The sequence below is a fragment of the Fusarium fujikuroi genome, chromosome FFUJ_chr09, assembly GCF_900079805.1.
Source record: "Fusarium fujikuroi IMI 58289 draft genome, chromosome FFUJ_chr09".
NCBI lineage: Eukaryota > Fungi > Ascomycota > Sordariomycetes > Hypocreales > Nectriaceae > Fusarium > Fusarium fujikuroi.
Window position 1 is genome coordinate 1,807,298 of NC_036630.1, and position 20,037 is coordinate 1,827,334.

The following is a 20,037-nucleotide window of genomic DNA, read 5'->3' on the forward strand; positions in this document are numbered from 1 at the left end:
AAGTATGCGTAACATGACTTGACATGCAGATTGATTGATTGATAGTTGAGGGAGGGAGCTGGTTAGAGTTCCCCGATACTAAGTTAGACGTTGGATCTACGGCATAAAAAGCAAACAACAGAATTTTTCTGATGTACCTACATATAAGATCTGTGTTATATGCCAACAGCTGTCAGAACGACAACCAATGATTCAAAGACCCAACGTAAAAAACGGACCGACCTCACCCAAACCTGTTGAGCCAGCTGCGAAACAAGTGCAGTTTCCAGTGCCCGTTGGTTCAAAGCCCTGGCCCTGCCCTCAGTGCCCTGCTACTCGGCTGTGACATCCCAGCCTCCGATCGTTCAATGATAATCGACTCTTTGAGGTAAAAAGCCTCGGCTGCTCTGTGGATCTGCTCCGCCCGGAAGCCAAACTTCGAAGAGCCTAAGGCCCTAGAGTAGTAGAGGCCCCCTCGGCCCCAGCGTTAGCCCCGGCAGCTTGGTCCAGAGGAGGTAATTGAATGTCAAAATGCGTGGGTTTCCCCCGAAGCCCGGACTCCATTTCCATTTCTTTAGTGCCTGTCTAGCCTGTCTCTCACTGAAAGAAGCCCTTACCTAGGGCCCTGCTCTGGAGATTTTTTTTTCTTCAAGCCGCTAAACTAGGGTCCCCTGGCTCTTGCATTCGACCACTGACGATGGCGTCTTCTAGCGTAAGCCCTCCCATTCCCTTCTGTAAGCCATTAGCCATCACCAGGAACCCGCCGTCACGCGAGGCCGTACCTAGGCTCGCAAGCAAGGTACGGTATAATCCACTCTTGGGTCTTGGCTTGGGTTCTTGGGCTTAACGACGAGGATCTCAAGGGTGTCAAGTTGCCTTTTACGGTTCCATGCGTGGAGGCGGGTCGACGCGGAGGCGAACGGCGAACCGTCCGTCTCTGCTATCAGCTCACTAGAGTAGTTATAATCATGCTCCCTCTTCTTCTGACACCCGCTGCCGCGGGCCTCTCTCTTCCTGATCGTCTTGTGCATTTGATTTGATTTCACGATACCAGTGACTGACTGACAATATGCGCAATCCACCGCCAGAGGTGGTGGCCTCATGGCCCCCGCCAAACTATGTCAACCCCGTTCATCGTGGGCCTACACTGCTCATTGTCGAGGTCACTATCATGTCTGTGGCCATCCTGACACTCATGGCCCGTTTGTACGTCCGCATATTCAAGGTCAACAAGCATGGACTCGATGACTGGCTGATGCTGGCTGCCATGGTAAATATCCCTCCCAACCTCGGCTGCATGTGCAACCCACGATGATCATCTCCAATGCTGACTTGTGGGACTTCCAGGTGTTTGGTATTGGTGTTACTGTCTGTGTCATTCTTGCAGCTCAGCTCTACGGCTGGAATATCCATGTCTGGGATCTCAAGAAATCTCAGGCGGAAAATGGTCGAAAGGTTTCACTCGCTGCTCAGACACTCTTTCTATTTTCCTCGGGCCTAGCAAAGAACTCTATCCTCGTCTCGTATCTCCGTATTGCCCCGGCCAAATCGTGGCTTCGTCGTTTGACTTATGCCTCACTGATTCTTGTCACCTCGCTCATCTTCATTTTCCTTATTGTTCTTTGGACACAATGCAACCCAACCTCTGCATACTGGAAGCTGGACGGAGGTGACAGTTGCCGTCCTGAAGGACCCAGTGTACTGTAAGTTACTATTTCGAGTTATTGCTGATGATCACTAACGATATGTTTTTAGGAGCCAAGCCATTACCACTGTCATCACTGATCTCCTTGTCTGCGCCCTTCCTCTACAAACACTCTTTCACCTAAAACTGCCTTTCTCCCAACGAATGGCCCTCATTGTCGTCTTCTCTCTCGGCCTCATCGTTGTCTTCGCAGCCTCTATGCGCGCATACTACACCCATTATGTTACCGATGAAACCTACGATGTCACCTGGCAGGGCTTCCACCTTTGGATCTGGACAGCCGTAGAGGCCAACCTTGGAGTTATCTGCGGCAGTATCCCAGCACTTCGACCCCTATTCCGAAACATGTTCCGATCCAAGAGCAGCAGCTACTACAACAAGACCAACTCTCACGCTTACCCACCCGGCACAGCTCCAGGAGTTGTCACAGTCGTCACCAGCCCCAAGAAGAACTCACGAAACTGGACCGATAGTTTACAACGAAATTCCAAGGGGGTTAGGATACAAGACGACCATATCGATGTTGAAGGGGGATATAACGATGCTAGACGACAAAAGAGCTCAGATAGCGGAGCGTCGTCACTCGAGATGGACACGTGGCCACCAAGACCACAACCTAGATCTTGGCCTACAAATTGACGAGGCATGATAGTTTGACATAGTTTGGCGTTCTTGAAGTTTGGGTGGGTTTTGGATAAGCTTTACGAAGCAGGAATGGGCATCATGGATGAAGGTCTAGGCATCAAAAAAAGGATTCAAACAGAACTTTGCTATACTTAGCACGACATGATTAAACACTTTTCGTTTTGCCCAAATATTTCTCTCTGCTGCAAAGCTGAATGACATCCACGTCTACCGTTGAGTGCAGAGAAGACGAATCTGCCCATAGCTAACGAAAAAAGGCAGCTTCTTCTGGAACCTGGCTGTATACTTCTCTAGCCAAGTGACATTCAACGACCACGTGAATTTTCATTAGCTGAAAGTCAAATTGCATTGGTAAAGCTTGATTGTGTTAGACCTCAAGCCCCCGAATGCCAAGAAATCGGAGATTTTGTCCTTGTAGCGACGGGGTTATCTTGCGAAGACAGCCTAGGTCAGGTATTTATGCCCGACTAGTACCCTCTACATTGGCAACACGAGATCAAGTAATTCAGTATGATAAATGGGTAAAGGGAGACTTGGCATCATACGACATGTGAAGCAAACAGTGACATCAAAACTACTGACGTTCTGTACATGATCTCATGTTGAGCTCCGACCCCCCTATTCCATTATCTCCACTCCTTCCGTGCCGTGCCGTCCGGCTTCAGCTCCGGATCCTACATACCTATTCTCGGCCGAGTATGACACAATGTGAATGAGCAGTAAGTATCAGTAGAGGAGCCAGAAAGGACGCATCGCCCCAATTATGACCGTCCATCAATGACAATGCATATTAAAACAATGCTTACATCATCTTGACACAAAGGGTTGATTCTTGCATGCATCGAGAGGTTGGACCCCACTCCTCCGCAGCCGATCCCGCATTCCGCATCCCGCTCCGATGCAGGTGAGCTGAACTGAGCTTCCTTCCTTCCTTCCTTCCCTGGGACCGTCGTATTTATGGAACATCATTCCTCTGAGGACTCCAGCTCTCCCGTCCTCACTTGCGTCTTCTAACTCTCACACTATCACCTAGACAAGCATCATCATCACCATGTCTCAGCCAGATCCCAAGCGTGTCAAAACTGATGACGAAGCTCCCTATGAGCTCATCTACTGGCCAGTCATCCCCGGTCGCGGCGAATTTGTCCGCCTTGTGTTCGAAGAAGCTGGTGTTCCCTACTCAGACGTTGCACAGAACATAGAGAAGGGCATGAACGCTGTCAAGAGTCTCACTTCTACAGACAACATCGGCGATGAGCATAACCCGCCTGCTCTAGCTCCCCCAGCTCTCAAGCATGGCGATCTTCTCATTTCACAGACGCCTAATATTCTTCTATACGTCGCTCCAAGGGTTGGTCTGGCGCCCAAAGAAGGAAATGGCGTGTACCATCTCAATGAGATTGTTTTGACAATCCTGGATGGTCTTGTAAATGAACTCCATGATACTCATCACCCTATCGCTATTAGTCTCTACTATGAGGACCAAAAGGAGGAGTCCAAGAAGAAGTCTGAATATTTCATCAAGGAGCGCCTCCCCAAGTATTTCAAGTACATGCAGCGAGTGCTTGACGCCAAAACCAGTGGTGAGGGGCCATGGTTATATGGCGACAGCTTGACCTATGCAGACCTCGTACTTTTCCAGGTGAGTGGCACTTACACAATGTCCATCAAATTATTCTTCGAGTGGCTAACAACCCACCAGGCTGTTGATGGCACCAAGTTTGCCTTTCCCAAGTCTACCGAGGCTTTGAAGAAGTCTGGTGAATACGATGGCGTTTTCAAGTTATACGACGCGGTCAAGGAGAGGCCCAACATTAGCAAATATCTTCAGAGTGACAGGCGCAGGAAGTACTCCGAGGGGATCTGGCGATATTATCCTGAGTTGGAAGAGGAATAGGTAAATACCAAAGATTCACTCCTCAGACAGAAAAGTTAACCCATCACATCCACGTCGAAAAAGCTCAAAATTGTGTCATGTTTTTATTGCCTAAAGAAACTCCAGAATGCTCCATATAATTCCCAAGTTACCATGCCATTTTCCCAGCCCAAAACCGTGTATTGTACGACCTCCCAGTTCATAATGTCTTCATAAATCATGATCGATGTCCATAGTATCCTGTATCAATGCTGTCATGCCTGACTTGGATATTATCTTTCCTCCGCTGCGCCACCGAAAGATCAATGCCCAGCGTATGATCATCCCACTCTACAGCAGGTCTCTTCTCACCCGTTCGTGTTGTCAGCTCTCCATATAAGTATGTCCCTCCCAATTCTCGAATACGCTGCTTACGCTCTTCACCGTCCATGTCGGCCATGCCACTAAAGTGATCTACCATATTGCTCTCGCTCACGTAGTACATGGCTCCAGCGATCGAGCGAGGATCTACCGGCATATCAGGCCAGCGGACAATGAAGCTGAGGAGTATAGTGATTGCCATCAGAGCCAGAATGCCAACAGAAAGTCGAGCGCAGATATCGTGTGAGACTCGCACTTGTGATAGCGAGTAAGGTATGTTGGCAAGAAGAATGGGCATAAACTCGGAGAAAATGGCCATCAAAGCGACCAGGCCCGGAAATATTTGTCCATGCTTGATGGCAGACCAGAAACCGGAGAAAGGATTCGTAGGTCTCGTGAGCAAGGCTGAGTTGGATGCCGACTGGGGACCATGCGACATGACCTGATATGGCACAACCATAGCGATAGCTTCATAGAATTAGCCTAAGGCTCGAGAGTAATATCGAGGAAACTTACTGATAAAGAAGGCTGTCCAGCTAAATGAGATAATAACTCCGAAGGCGGCAAACAAGAATCGAACACCAAAAGTCTGACTGTTCATGAAGTTCTTGAAGGAAGATGACTTGTCAAGTGTCAGATGGTAATATAGCAGAAACACCATCAAACCAAGCAGGAACAGTAGAAACACTAAACGCCACGCGAGTCCGAGCATGAGGAATGGGTTTCTTCGCCCCTTTCTGACTGCCTGCGCGTCCACAGAGCTAGGCTCTGAAAACGGATGATTACGTTGAAGGTTCTCCCCCGCGTCGTCGTAGAGAACAATGCCGTATTCAGTCTGCCCTGCACGGTTCTCAAAGAATCCAAAACCGTATCGCTTTTCTGCCATCTCTTTTTCTATTCTTCGCTCAGAGTCTTGCTGCGGTCTGATATCTCTGTTTGAAGCCAGCGATGCAACTCCTGCAACACTCCAGGGGTTTGCGTACACTCCTGTGTGAAAATTTCTAAGGAAGAATAGTAAACCGCACAGCAGTAAGACCATCAGACCTAAAACTGCAAGGAGGATGCGTGACGATAATGGTGAGACACCTAAGGCTGGAGCACAACCCTCATAAGCGTTGATTTTGCACTGGCCGTGCATCTTGAAACCAACAGCTTCGACTGCCAGAGGCGTCAGAAGTGCCGAGAACAAAACAATCAGCATCGTGATGAAAGGCACAGGATGACCATCCACAAGACCATTGAAGGGCTCTACAATTCCTGCCCAGCCACCGAAGTGAAGATTCATCGACTCTGGTCCCATAGCTCCGTCGACCCGGTTCAAAGCGTGGAAGGGCTGAAAGAGTTGGGCGTTGTAGTCAATGACTCGTGCAGGTATCGACAGCATAACTGCGAGGATAGGAGGAAGAAATTTGCCAAGGAAGTACTTCCCAGCATCGAGCTCATATACTGTAACCACAGTCTTGACCACTCCCCCGGTTGCTCCAGCTTCTGATGCATCATCGGTGCCAGTGGGAGCAATTGTGGTGGTCTTTTCGTAGGTTCTCGTTTTCCCCTTGATTGTCGATATGATCGTGGAAGAATCTGTTCGTTCAGATGTTATCGTCTTGAGTTTGTCGGTTGATTTGGTAGATATGATTGTCGTAGGTGCAGCAGACTTTGTAATTGTTGCCAACGAGGCGGCTTTAGTCGAGATTACTTGGTTAGTCGTGAGCAGTCCGTCAACTCCAGTCTCAACGACATCGACAGTGGTCTCGAAAGCTTCGATCTCGCTGACAAATGTTTCGCCTTCCTGAGAAACAACTACCTCGACGGTCTCGATGTCCTTGACCTTGGTGACATAGGTTGTCGGGTCCAGCTTCTCGACTTTCTTCACGGTGTGGTCGTCTTCGACAGTCACGACATCAATGACCGTGGGCTTCGCCTTTTCTGTCGGCTTGGGCTTGCCAATAGGCTTCTGATCTGTGTAAACAGAAGTAATAGTGATTTTGCCATATGAGACATAGGTACTCGCCGATGCGGTCGTTTCTCCGACACTTTCGTATTGAGTAGGAGCCGCCTCGGTAATGACATGCGACAGAGTCTTTGTCTCGCCATCCTCTACGATAGTGGTGTAGATAGTCTCGGTCCTATCTCCATCCAAAGTAGATGTGTATGTGGTGACCGCACCAGGAAGCGAATAAGCCTGGGTAATCGTTACAGCTTCCGTGTAGCTGATGGTACCGGGGGCAGCAGAATCAGAGCCTGAGGGATAGACGACCGAGTAGCCCACACTGATACTGGTGAAGACGGATTTTGTTGCCTCTCCAGGCCTGGTTGTGACGACCTCGGTGACGACCTTTGTTGGGACCACGGTATAGTCTACGCTCGTCATGGTCGTACCGTCCTTTATCGTCGTGGTAAGGTCCCAGTGCGTACTATACTCCGTGGTCTCGATCGTGGTGGTGTATTTGCCTGTAGTGCCTGGTATAGTAACAACAGTAGACACGTCGCTCACGATGTAAGTTGTTGCGAGTATTGTTTGCTTTGCAACTTCAGGAGTCATTACTGCATCGTCTCGTGGGAAATTGGGGTTGGCATTGTTGCGTTTCTTGTGGATGATCTTTGCTGTCCCATCTGAGTTTGGCATTTCTATCAGGGCCCAGATGACCAGTCCCATGACAGCCAAGAGAAAGGCGATCTGGCCGATGATAAAGTACCATCTTAAAGCTGTAGGGCGATAAAAGGTCCTTTTCTTACCAGAAGGGAACTTCTCTGAGCTGATGTCCCATGATACATCGTCTGTGGCTTGGGGCTCGTAGCGCGCGTTGACACCATCCTGGTGGGAGTACATGGCGATGGTGACTCTGGAACCCGCCTTTGGGACACGTAAGGAGTGAATAGACTATTGTCGAGACATGGAGGAAATAAGCCACTATTTACTGCAGAAATCAATCGAGAATGGATGGGAAGACCAGGCGATATAGACTCCCACTTATTAACAAGGGCAGCCCAGCCTCAAGATATTATATGCATATCTAAAAACAGACCAACAACACCTAGCACAGCCCGGTAGGACTCAGTGACCCCCCCAATGATAATCGTTTACCGCTGCGAATATAAAACAGAGTGGCGCCCACCCAGGTATAGGGCTGAATCCCGTAGCAGGGGTCGATCCTCTCTGACCTTTACTATTGGCCTAGCCTGAGACAAAGCTGCGAAGCTAAGGATCGAGAACAAGGATGCGGCTGAGGTGAGCAGAGGTGCCAAGCCTAGAATATCCACCAACTGCCGGACGGACGCTCCTCAATTGGGAGCCTCCTTTCATTGTTCCATCTGTCGTGCCCATTGACACCATCTTCAATGTCACGAGTAAGACCATCAAGGAACTTGTTGTCGTCAGTGAGGCTGGTAGGGTCAATATACTCTAAGAATCGCTGTCAGGGTTGCGTTCATCATTCCCACATCATCATGGCCGTACAAGATCACTACCATGAAAATGGTCATGTGGAAGCCTAGGACTATCAGCACTTGGCTTTCTTCTTGATATAGCCGTGTTTTCTTGGCTTCCTCCGCATAGGAGATGCCCGCCTCTCTAACTTGTGTCTTTCACAAAGGAACGGTCAACTGCATCTTGAGCCAGGTGTATTCGTCTCTAGACTGTGCATAGCAATTTTCTATACCCATCACTCCATCGTAACCCGCCCATGATAGCGATCATCAATACTAGAGCCGTCACAACACTGGCCGTGCCATAAATCCATGCACTTCGCCGTCTCAGAGTGCTAAGTTCAGCAACCCACGTTGAAATGGTTGTCAAACATCCACAGAAACCATCTTCCATGCCTTCCAGCACCTGACAACCGATGACTCCGCCAACCGGCACGTGTGCAAGATCCCACGACATGCCTAGGATCACAGTACCAAATACATTGGCAGTGAATGTTCCCAGAGGGAACGTTTTCATCTTTCCATTGAGGTAGAGAGACAGATAGAAGCGTAGTAGACAACCCAATGGTCCAAAGATCAGCGCGAAAAGGGCTTGACCACGCCAAGCATTATGCGGTGGGAATATGGCGAGAAGTACTGCCCCAAGCCAGCAGCCCCAGCCAAGAAGCACGCCCAAAGGATCAAGCACCCGTCGACTCAACGAGAAGGGAATCGATGGCGTAACGCGCTCGAGGCCAATAGCCAGATGGGCACCTAGGAACAAACCAGAAAGCGATAACGATACAGTGGTGATGATGACGGCCAGCATTGCCATGAAGGAATAACCCCCATTGCGACTCGTCGGCGACTCTGACCACCCAGGCGTCTTCAGCTCATTGGACAAGGCCAAGAATACGTCTTTGATAAAACTCGAAAACGTCGTGAAACTTCCGCAGAAGCCCGTTGCCATCCCAATGTACAGAGGAATCGTCTTCTTGGTCGCAAGATGCGCTCGCTTTGCTGCGTCTAAGTCCACATCAATCTGCTGACTTGAACCAGATCCATTGGCTTCATCTTTTTGCTTTTGCTGGGCTCGCTTGATAGCTTCGTCATAGGTCGGAGTTCCCCACTCGTTGCGGAAGAGCTTGCGATCCTCCGCGAGAAATCCCATAACAATACTTCCACTAAAATTGGCCCATATCGTGTTGAAGATAACGGGAGTAGCGCTATAGCGCGTCAACGCAGTCAAGCCCAGACGCGCTAATACTCCAAGGATCGCAAATAGCACGAGATACGAATGCGTGTAAAGGCTTGTGAGCAGTTCTGACGTCTTCTTCTGCCCTGCCTCTTGTGGTATAGGCTCTGGTTCGAAGGGGGTATCAGAACGGACAAAGTTGGCGTGTCCTCGCGGTTGGCCTTGGGTAGGACATGGGGAGAGCTCTTGTAGCGGAGGAACAGGCTCTGTCTCATCGAGGTTGCTGTAATCTTGTGGAACGTCGTATGTACCGGAATCGTATCGCTCTGCCCGCGTTGCCGATTGAGCTGTTGTTTTGGTGGTTTCGCCAGGGGTCTCTCTTTGAATCGGTTGCTGGGTTATATCACCGAGCTCAGCATAGTCATTTGGCGCATTGTATACTCCAGAACTCGATTGTCGCTTCTGAGCGGCCGAATCGCCAGCCATGGTTTGATCGTCGCGTTATCGTTGAGGTATTCGAACATTCAGTCACTTGAAGTCAGAGATCGCAACGTGCTATGGCGACGCAGTTTGTGGTAACAAGACATTTTATTTGGATGGAAGAAGTTTTTGCTATTGTTAAATTACGATGTCTAAGGTTTGATGATATAGTTTGTGGCTAGATTCGTCGGATATGACGGCATTAATTAAAAGGAAAGAAACATCCCGAGCTCTGCCACATGGAAAGGATGAGTACTTATTGTGGAGGTGGAGGCGTTTGCTGTGGAGTCTCTTTGAATTGGGAGGAGAGCAGAGAGCAAGGGTTATATAAGAAAGAGATAACAAGGACAAGACAAGACACGGGTGATAGAGAAAACAGGACGATGGAATTTCATCTTAACCAATGAGATCCAATTGATGCCCGAGCAAGTATTTACTAACAACAAACATGAATATCTAACTAAATGTTGAGTCCTCACCGCGTTTCAATGTAGCTCCTATCACTGATAGCGGTGAGCTCCGTCTTATCTTATCGCACCCCGCCCTCCTCCGAGCATTCCCCTGTAGCTTAAGCTCTAACCCCGCCGACATACGCTACCGCCCGCCTCGACTATCATTGATTGTCCTTGTGATCTCTCTTGGAACGACGATTGGATCAGGTATCCAATCTCACGTAGTACCAACAAACTGATAAACAGGTACTGTACTGTACAGCTACCTAAGCACAGTTACAGGTACAGACAGGTACAGTGCTCAACGTGTCCCCAAGCAAAATACCTTGCTTTACACTGCCTGCCTGCTTGCTTGCTTGCTTGCTTGCTCTCGCTCGCTCACATACAAAACCCTCCTCCTCTCCTTTCTCTTTCTCTTTCTTTCTCTCTTCTCCTTCTTCTCTCTCCTTGGCTTCGTCCCAGCATCTCATCTCGTCTTGTGATGCTTCATCGTCTCCTCGTAGATTCTTTCCTTTTGTGAAATAATCCGTGCATTCGTGCTTGACTCATAATGTCTTCATTGCCTTCAAACGTCCATGTCTCTCAGCACCCGTGTCTACGGGCAAAGCTGAGCCAGCTTCGCTCAAAGACCAACAGTCCTAGAGACGTTAAATCACTGATTCATGAGATTTCTCTGATTGTCTCTTGTGAAGCTCTTGCTTCGTCTCTGGAAGCTACGGAAGGAACTCAGGTATGAAGCATAATGCCATGGGCACTCTCGGAGCTTCACTAACCACGATCAGGATGAGACGCCTTTGGGCTTCCAGTTCACTTCCACAACAGTCCAACCAAGTACCATGTGTCTGGTTCCCATTCTGCGATCAGGCCTTGGAATGGTAGACGGTTAGTTCAGTCGCTGCTTCGCTCATACCGTCTAAACTGACCTCTCCAGCCGTGCAAACCATGCTCCCTATCCCAGTTCCAGTTCATCATCTGGGAATGTACCGTGAGCCTTCAACTCTCGACCCAGTCGAGTACTACAACAACCTTCCCCAGCAAATCCCGGGTGACTCCTCCAGTAGCAGTGCTAGTAGTCTTGCTATCTTGGTCGATCCTGTTATTGCAACCGGTGGAACCTGTGCCGCCGCTATCCAGACGCTTCGTGAATGGGGTGCAAAGAGAATCATCGTCCTCGCTGTTATTGGAGCTGACGAGGGTGTTCAGAGAGTCGCTGCCGAGTGGCCCGAGGGATGCGAGGTTTGGATTGCAGCAGTGGACAAGGAGTTGACCAAGGATGGTATGCTGAAGCCTGGTCTGGGAGACGTTGGTGATAGGCTGTTCTTGACTATCGGCAAATGAGTGCACTTTACGGGCTTTTGGGCGTTGTATTCTCATTGCATTAACATATAGTTTAGATAGTATACACCATAAGTACCCCATGTTCCTCAAGGAATCATAAACTGCTCCTCGTCAAGCAATGTGCTCTCGTTCCAGCACTCATCGATCCATTTCCCTGTCACTAATCTTGGTTGCACGCGCCTTGAGCTCAGTTCCTTTCGTACCATATCAGCGGCCTCTCCCACTTGCATCGGGTCGTCGCCCTCGATCACCACATGCGTCACAGACAGATCATTGGTGTCATCTGTAACATTACCCCCGCCGTACTTGACTAGGTGCTTTAGCCTCGAAATCTTGTTGTCGCCAGCTTCCACGGCATGAAACAGCACCACGCAACGTCGGAAGGTAAAGCTCCGCAGTCGTCCCAAGTCTTTCCCGTGTTCCTCAAGCTGTTGGAGAAATTCATCCTTGTCAAATTGCGTGCCGTCCTCAATCTTAGGCATGTCGTGCATTAGCTCTCTGAGTTCTTCGAGGGAAAGATCCCGCGCGTAGCTGTCCCCAAACTGATCTGTGTTGTCTTCTGCCGCTTGATGTAATGCATCAGTAGCGTGAAACAAATGCGAAGGTTCAAATGGCAAAAGAAACGCCCCCAATTCCTGTTCAAGGCAATCTCTTATCCATTTGGGGCGGATAATGTCAACAGCCCCTCCTTTAATGAGGCTCGCCACCTTTACCACCTTCTTGTCGGCTATCAGAACCATGTTGGTCCCTGGTACGGCTCGTTGCAAGACTTTGCCACCATTCTCCTTGATGATGGTCTCAAGCTGGGACTTGGTCTTTTTATAAGGCCGGAGTGCCTCTGAAAGCACGCAGAAGTCTAGTCCATTGAAAAGGTTTGTCGTCTCTCCCCTAAACTCAGGTACAATCGCGTCTTCTCCAGCAATGATCAGCTCTCTCTTCACTCGCTTGGGGTTGCGCCGCTTCCTGTCCTCAACCGTCATCGCCTTCTCCTTTGACTCTTCATCAACTCGCTCCTTCAACTCCTGGAACTCTTCAAGGGAGAGGGCTGTGTCCCAGGTTCGGTCCAGGCGAAGTCTTCTGAATCGTGGGAATCTTAGTGTGAAGCCTCGGGCAAATTGATCTGAAGGTCCAACACTGGCTGCTTTAACAGAAACAACCACAGAGTCTTTAGGACGGATCCAGACATCTGGTCTCTCATACTGTTTAAGCTCTCCTCCTCCAAGTTCGATGTACTTGGAGGGTGGATTCTTCTGATCCCACTCAATCCACTTGCCTTCTGTTCGATGCCGAATTTCTGCATAGTCTTCTGCACGGAAACCGCCCCCGACCTTGAAGAAGCTGAAGCATTTCTCGGGGTTGGCGCCAGCTTGGATATGATTCTGCGTAACACGCAGTCCACATAGAAAGCTTGATAGCATGCCACCCCGTTTCCCTGAACCATAGTAGCCACCAATAATGACACAGTCGAGGGACTCACCAAACTCGGACATGTATTCAGGTTTGACCTTGAGCCAGTCATCATTTCGACTGTTGAGACGGTACATAGATCGCGGGTTCTTCAAAACAAGGCCCTCAGAAGCATTAGCGACAACCTCACGGAGAAGAGGCTCTATTGCGTCGGCACGCGTTGCCTTTTCATAACTGTGAATTTCAAGTCGGCGATGGACAGGCTTGATAGCCTTTTCCAAAGCTCGGTGTCGATCCCGCAGGGTATATTGTGTTAGAGGTTTGTTGTTCAGGTAAAGGATATCAAAGACGCGGAACAATGGCCGGTGGCCAGCTGAGTCTGTATCAGACTTATTCTTCTGTTCCGAAAGCGCAGCTGTTTTGAGGGTGCCAAAAGGCACTATCTTGTCGACGCCCATATCCCAGGTGATCATTTCGCCGTCTAGGATCAAGTTTTTTACTCCAGATGCAAATGCGTTTTTCAAATGTCGGGTTAGACTTGAGTTTTCGTCTTGAAGACCATCGCCGTAGAGATAGGTGTAATCTTTGGCCTTCCGTGACCAAAAACAGAACCTTTTGCCGCCTGGGTGGCTCTTGTCTTGGACCATATGGACTTGCATACGCTCACCGTCCAACTTTTCCTCAATCCAGAATTCGGGGTCTTCCTCGGTTGGCCGCAGAAGAGCGATCATTTTGTCAAATGATGAAGGCATCTGAAATTGTGCGAGCTGTGGCTGGAAACATTGCATCAAGGCAACACCAGTTTCCTCCTGCTCAAGGCGGGTTTCTGGGTCATGCAGCTCCCAGCAAACACGTCTTAGACTTGAGGACACACTAAATAGAGCATCTCCGTCTGGATGCCACAAGTCAAGGAAAGTCTTCTCCGTGGCCCCGACTTTCATCTGCTTGAGGACGATCCGAATGAGCCACATGAGCTCTTCTGAATTCATGCGATTGTAGAAAGTCTCAAAGACTCGCAGATTCTCTGCCTCTCCTGTTGAAGCAGCGAGTTTGTCAAGCTGCTCATTGACTTCTGCAATGGTCATATTCCCAACATCGGTGCGCATCGGCCGCTTCGAGATGACTTCAAAACATCGTCCTGCGAAGTCACCCGCCAGGCGCGACGCAGTTGTCTGACCTGGTAGCTTCCAATGCAACAGGTTGTAGCCATCTTCGGAATTTTTGTCGATTTTCATAAGCTTGACGAGTAACTTTCCAATTGTGTTTTCTTTGAGCCCATAAACTCCACGGTCACGGTCTTTGTCTGGCAGGATCAGGCGCAAAGCGGGATAGAAATCAGGGCCAACTTCTTTGCGCCATCGAGTGATGAAGCGCTCAATGATGTGCCGACGCTGCTCATGAGGAGAAAGCTTATTCACACCACGGAAGCCCTTTCTAGGGCCTGCACCAGTGGCATTCTGCTTCTTGTTCTCATTGAGGGGGTTGAAGACTTCTCGAAACAGTTCCGAGAAGATGAGCGTCTTTGAGTGATTCTTTGGCCGATTCGGAAACCTTGCGCAAGGTCAGTATGAGGATAGAATTCTTGAAGGATTATGAATTGCTCACTTTTCCTCGATCTCTTCGCGGGTCATGCCCACGATGCCATATTGGATCTCGTCTTCATGCTGTGCCTCATCAGTATGCGACATGATGTTTTGTTTACTCTAGGTAGCTGTAAGTTGGGGCGGTTGCAAGGTAGCGATGTATGGAGAAGGCAGTCTCGAAACTGCGACGATGATTATGAAGAAGAAGTGTGCAATAAATCATCCAAATGGGATGCGTTATGTTTTCTTTCAAACAAAGAGATGTGCCATTTTCTTTGTTCAACTGCTCAAGTCAGATTAACCTGGGCGTGAATGAGTTATGGCCTGGGCAGAAGCTCCAACTGGGGCAGAAGGTGGTTGCTGCCTGTAACTTCACTAGGCTACAGAGGCAATTGAGAGGCCCAAGCTTACCTACCCTGTAATCCTCGTTATGTCAGCACTTGAATCTGAATCTTCTCTCAGCATGATCACACCAGGTGAGACGGAACATTGAACTATGATTTACTACGCTCTGGTAACTCCAAACGCCTTTATTAATTGAATTGGAAAGGAGAGAACCCTCTGAAAGCTACCTCATGATAGTCGAGGGGGATGATGCTAGAAGTGGCACGGGGGTTTTGTGGTTTTAGAATGCGGTGTTGGCCCTTGTGCTGTGCAGTGACAAAAGACAGGACGTTGACCACCTCACAGAATGGTATTTATTGTTTGATGATAATTTCGGGAGGGAGCTATTGAGGGAAGTCCAATAAGAAGATAAGGTAATTAGTGAGTTTCTGTAATACTAGAAAGGTTCAATAATAAGCGTGTAAATCTCTTGTTATATTTATAAGTTTGGAAGCGTCTGACTTGAGTTTCAGAAGTTTACCTAACTTTCGTTTAGTTGTCTTCGTAAAAAGTGCTCTGTTGTTGTCCTTTCCATCAGATTTTGTATTTTGAAGCCAACTTGGGATCGTGACCTATTGATGCAGTGCTACTGGCTACTTTTTCCCGAACCATGCGTTTGTACATAAATTGTGCTGAAATGATTCGGTGGTCCTTGGGATCTCTGAAACCGTTGTATCTGCAGATTATTGTTTCGGGTCTCTTGGAGACTCATGATGAATAATTTCCATGATACACAAATGGATAAGATGAGGGCGTGTTCGACTCTTGATTTATTCTGTATTGTTCTATGCCGAGACGGAAAAATGTGGATAAGAAGCTTGTTATAAAAGCTTGGCCTTGGAGTATGAGACTGCTCATCGGCGATTGGCGTGAAGATTCATCGTGAAAGATCTCGGGACGTCATGAAGGACGATGGCATTCTTTGATGGACCAGGGACGGATAATCGGCTTCAGCCCATCGAAGTCTGGACCATTGGAACACACTAATAAAAGGTCGGGGTATTCGACAGTGGCTACGACATACGACTTGAATGGTTGCCCGGATCCAATGCTCCAGGCCATTGAGAAACAACCCCCTACTCCCCCTAAACAGACCACTGACATTGGTGCTGACGGGCTGAACTTCCCCTGCATCACAACGCCGCGGCGCATCCATGAGGAATCGAGCACCCTTGAATTTATTTTTATGCGAGTCTTAGGTAACTCGAACTGGACCTGATCCTTTTCATTCCATCTCTCTCAGCTGAGCTGATAGTATTTCTACAGCTTCAAAGGTTGCTTTTATTCTACGCGCTCGTTCGACTGGCTGCAATACATACTCTGCCTATTTCTCGGCTCTGCCTTTCGCAGGGCATCTTCCCGTTCATCCAATGTCAACATCACGAGACTTCGCTGTCCCAGCGGAGCACGATAATGCAATGCAGCCTCAGGACGATATAGAGCAAAGGAGTCGCCAAAGCCATTCTTCCAACACCAACGTATCTGAAGAGAAAGATCAGCATGTCCGCTACCACCTCACCCTCAACACGCAGAACCTCTCCCCGCCCAAGGCCGAGCCTATGCGGCCAGTGCGTTCCGACACAGAGGTCCATCGCGAAATGACATTTTCGCCCTCGATATTGCGACGCCGGATGACTCGCGCCCCAACGTTCAAGACGGTGGAGGATTATGATGAGTTCGACACTGCCTTTGGCGATCGTCCTGGTTGGCAGCCTGGCTCCGAGCCTGGCTATGACCCAAAGCTTCCCGATGGAGGCCATGCTTCGATGCCTGCACTTCAAGCACCCTGTGAGATTTCTGTAATCGACTTTTCGCAAGATAAAATGGTGAAGCGCCACTTCGATAATGTAAATTTCATCGACTTCCTTGACCAGCCAAAAGAAGAATGGGCCAAATGCCGGTGGATCAACGTCAATGGACTCAGTTGGGATGTTATTCAGGCAATTGGCAACAAGAAGGGTCTTCACAAGCTTGCCTTGGAGGACATGATGCAGATCAGGAACCGGACGAAGGCTGATTGGTATCCCAACCATGCTTTCATCGTCATGACCCTGCAGAAGCTTGTCCACCTGGTTGACGATGAAGATGATACAACCAGCACGAGCAGCACATACTCTAGCAAGACGCTCGGCGCTTTGAGAGGCTCAGTGAGGCAGCTTTGGAAGACTCGCAGAGCGGCCGACCCCGAGAAGGACTTTGAGACCTCGCTACGGCCACAAGACCCTATTACGGCAGACCTGCAAGAGACGGGCATGATAAGGACATTGCAGCGTTATCACGCCTCAGGAAATGAAGCACGCACAGAATTCATGGAGAGTCATTCATCCCTGACGCCATATCAAATGGCAGTGTCGGCAGAGCAGGTCTCTATATTTCTAACATCAGATAACACGGTCATCTCTTTCTTTGAGGTCTCGGCAGGAGATATTGAGCGGCCCATCGTCACCCGTCTGAGTACCCCAGGCACTATTCTTCGCGAGTCCAATGACGCATCATTATTATGCCAGGGCATTATCGACGCCATCATCGACCTCGCCATACCCTTGACGTCTATTTACACAGACATTATTGCCGATATTGAGCTAGATGTGCTCACATCGCCGAGTATCAGTCAAAGCAAAAAGCTATATATATGCATTAGTGAGATCAACAAAATGCTGAGCTTCCTCAACCCTATTGATAACTTGGTCAATGTGCTGAGGGATCACAAGACACACATGACCCATGACCAAGCCATGCAGGCACTGGAGAACCCTTCAACTGGTGTTATTGTCACTCCCATGACCCACACATACCTAGGCGATGTGCTCGATCACTGTATTATGATAACTGAAGCTCTACAACAGCTCAAGCAATCATCAGACAACCTCATCAACCTTATCTTCAACACCATATCAGCCCACCAGAATGAATCGATGAAGCAGCTTACCACTGTGACCATCATTTTCCTTCCTTTGACGTTCATAACAGGATTTTTTGGACAGAACTTTGCGGAAGAGGGCTTCCCCGAAATCCACCATGGTATTTGGTATTTGTAAGTATTCATTTCATCAAATGTTCAGGGGATACGAGAAACTTGGAACGTCTATCCCAAACGACGAAAAGACTTGAGATAAATATGGGGTAATCTAGTCTGCCCTGAGACTAGTTATTCTGGCACGTTGGTCAAAAATCGAAAGTTTTCTTGGGCTGGGCTGATTACAGCGCAATACTTCCGGAGTCATGCACAATACTGACAAGATTATAGCTGGGCCTGCGCCGTTCCGACTGTTGTAGCAACCATCTTGATTCTAATGAGAGAGATGATTTACAACTGGCTGGTGCGAGTCGTACAAAGAAGACACATCCTTACGCTTAGGAAAAAGAAGAAGAGGTCCAAGCAGCAAAAGATTAAGCTCAAGGTGTGACGGATACGCTGCGGGCAGGTAAAAATACTCAAGGTCTCGATTTTAAACGATCAAAAGGCTCATGGAAATCTAGCATAAGCTCAGGAAGCTTTGACTAGCTTGTTTTTGCCGCCATGTTATCAGGCCTGAGATGCTTTTCCTCCCCAAGGGCTGCTTATGAGGTTGAATGGCGGGAGCATTTGCATTAATGATACCCAAGAATTGGTAAAGGAGTGGGCGTGATTTATTGGTAAGTGGCATTGAATTCGAGTATAGCATTTATCAACATCTTGGCCAAACACACCAGCCCTTTACAGGTCTCAAACGCCTGAGACCAAAGCAAACTATAATGAAATTACCTAGATAAGTTTGAAGCATTAAACAACCTTGTGTTCTTGACTGGATTCTTAATAGTATTATGGATATTTAAATATCAAATTGGCTTGGACTTGGCGGATCTAGAATATACACCATCCACGTCTCCATCTTTACACTACATACGAGGATGTCAACGTCGTATCTCACATCCACAATATCCCCCTTTTCTTTCCAAGTCTGGCATCATCCCCTCCTTTTTAAAACGGTAACCCAAGGTACTCGGAGTTACCAGAGCGCAGCGGGTCAGACTTGAGCATTCTTTGACAGAAGGGGCAGGGCCAATCCAGTCAACTGTCTAAGAGTCCTTGGGGTGCACCAATACCCCTCAGAAGATGTTGTACAAAAGGGGGGAGGTCTAGTACCGGCTTTGCATGCGTAAGCCATCAGCTTTGATTCAAGCGTCCATCAGCAAGCGATGGCAGTGCCTGCAAGGCACATTATAGAGTCGTCTGAAATAATCGATAGACTGAGGGTACAGATATCAAAATACAACCAACTCCTGACAGCTTTGGCGGTTGTCATCCATTCCGTGCGCCGCACTCATAGAAATACATCCTTCACTTTCACCTCCAGCTTGAGCTAAACCTTCTAATTTGGCTTCATTTTATCGTACAAGCGCTCTCTCTCAACCTTGTCTGTTGCCCAGGTGGTAGAAACAAGGGTATCCAGGAACCACAATAGAAGGGCATTCAAACCACCATCGAGGGCAACAAAAGCCATGTGTCAAAATTATCCGTGTGTTGTGCCAGCCAGCAACACAACGATCGGGGAGAGTAAAGGGGAGCTCGTTCAGACCCTCTGCTGTCCAGGCATTTGGATCGTTGATTCGGTGGATTTCTTGGTATACTTGGGGGCAGGATGTTTCGAAAAGGAGCTCGCCATAACATCCGCAAAGATTTAGAAATAAAACGTAACCACACATGTGGGCTATTGAGATTTCGTTCTGGGGGCTTTGGTATCTTGTGCGCGCCCGTTGAGTAGCATGGGTGAGCCCAGAGAACGAGAAGCATAACGATAGTCCTGGTGGCTAAGCGTGAGGCAAATCGCGTGAGTCTCAGGACATATCATGGTCAGCATCTTTGGATTGTCGGTAGAGATGAAGAGTGGTAGTTTGTCGTTCGTGGTTCGGGCGCCAGCTGCGAACCTACTGATTGTTTAAACGGTTTGCGCTTCTGCTCCGTTTGAGGATCATTGTTAGTACCAGGCTCGTGTGTAGCAACTTGCCCCTAACGAACTGTTTGACAGCCGTTCACTTATGCCGAAAGCAACGTGTAGTTGGTTGCTCCGCCGCATGAATAGCGAGTCACAAACCCTTCTGTGGCACCAATCTGTCATTCTTGATCCGGCGAGATTGGATCTGACATGTCGGTTTGAAGTTGACTTTGGACCAAGAGATTCTCAGTTCTGTTGGCTGTTTAGTATGGCCACTCGGCCATTGACGAACGGCGGGAGGAAACATTATAG

General features: G+C 48.7%; 7 protein-coding genes; 4 read left to right on the forward strand and 3 right to left on the reverse strand.

Moving 5' to 3' along the window:
• Nucleotides 1–1,048: 1,048 nt before the first annotated feature.
• FFUJ_09604 (related to integral membrane protein) lies at nucleotides 1,049–2,323 on the forward strand (the record flags this gene model as incomplete). XM_023568475.1 has 3 exons in its annotated part: nucleotides 1,049–1,249; nucleotides 1,327–1,682; nucleotides 1,735–2,323. 3 exons carry the CDS (start codon nucleotides 1,049–1,051, stop codon nucleotides 2,321–2,323), a joined length of 1,146 nt encoding a protein of 381 aa, XP_023435669.1.
• A 1,057-nt stretch (nucleotides 2,324–3,380) lies between these two features.
• FFUJ_09603 (uncharacterized protein) lies at nucleotides 3,381–4,226 on the forward strand (the record flags this gene model as incomplete). XM_023568476.1 has 2 exons in its annotated part: nucleotides 3,381–3,971; nucleotides 4,032–4,226. The coding sequence occupies 2 exons, from the start codon at nucleotides 3,381–3,383 to the stop codon at nucleotides 4,224–4,226; spliced, it is 786 nt and encodes a 261-aa protein (XP_023435670.1).
• A 196-nt stretch (nucleotides 4,227–4,422) lies between these two features.
• FFUJ_09602 (uncharacterized protein) lies at nucleotides 4,423–7,395 on the reverse strand (the record flags this gene model as incomplete). XM_023568477.1 has 2 exons in its annotated part: nucleotides 4,423–5,033; nucleotides 5,082–7,395. 2 exons carry the CDS (start codon nucleotides 7,393–7,395, stop codon nucleotides 4,423–4,425), a joined length of 2,925 nt encoding a protein of 974 aa, XP_023435671.1.
• An 801-nt stretch (nucleotides 7,396–8,196) lies between these two features.
• On the reverse strand, nucleotides 8,197–9,651 carry FFUJ_09601 (related to chromosome condensation protein (CrcB); the record flags this gene model as incomplete). The annotated part of the gene is made up of 1 exon (XM_023568478.1): nucleotides 8,197–9,651. One exon carries the CDS (start codon nucleotides 9,649–9,651, stop codon nucleotides 8,197–8,199), a length of 1,455 nt encoding a protein of 484 aa, XP_023435672.1.
• Nucleotides 9,652–10,647: 996 nt separating this feature from the next.
• Nucleotides 10,648–11,435, forward strand: FFUJ_09600 (related to uracil phosphoribosyltransferase; the record flags this gene model as incomplete). XM_023568479.1 has 3 exons in its annotated part: nucleotides 10,648–10,827; nucleotides 10,880–10,979; nucleotides 11,029–11,435. The coding sequence occupies 3 exons, from the start codon at nucleotides 10,648–10,650 to the stop codon at nucleotides 11,433–11,435; spliced, it is 687 nt and encodes a 228-aa protein (XP_023435673.1).
• An 86-nt stretch (nucleotides 11,436–11,521) lies between these two features.
• FFUJ_09599 (probable DNA ligase) lies at nucleotides 11,522–14,530 on the reverse strand (the record flags this gene model as incomplete). XM_023568480.1 has 2 exons in its annotated part: nucleotides 11,522–14,393; nucleotides 14,448–14,530. The coding sequence occupies 2 exons, from the start codon at nucleotides 14,528–14,530 to the stop codon at nucleotides 11,522–11,524; spliced, it is 2,955 nt and encodes a 984-aa protein (XP_023435674.1).
• Nucleotides 14,531–16,179: 1,649 nt separating this feature from the next.
• Nucleotides 16,180–18,216, forward strand: FFUJ_09598 (CorA-like magnesium transporter family protein; the record flags this gene model as incomplete). XM_023568481.1 has 2 exons in its annotated part: nucleotides 16,180–17,843; nucleotides 18,057–18,216. The coding sequence occupies 2 exons, from the start codon at nucleotides 16,180–16,182 to the stop codon at nucleotides 18,214–18,216; spliced, it is 1,824 nt and encodes a 607-aa protein (XP_023435675.1).
• Between the last annotated feature and the right edge of the window lie 1,821 nt (nucleotides 18,217–20,037).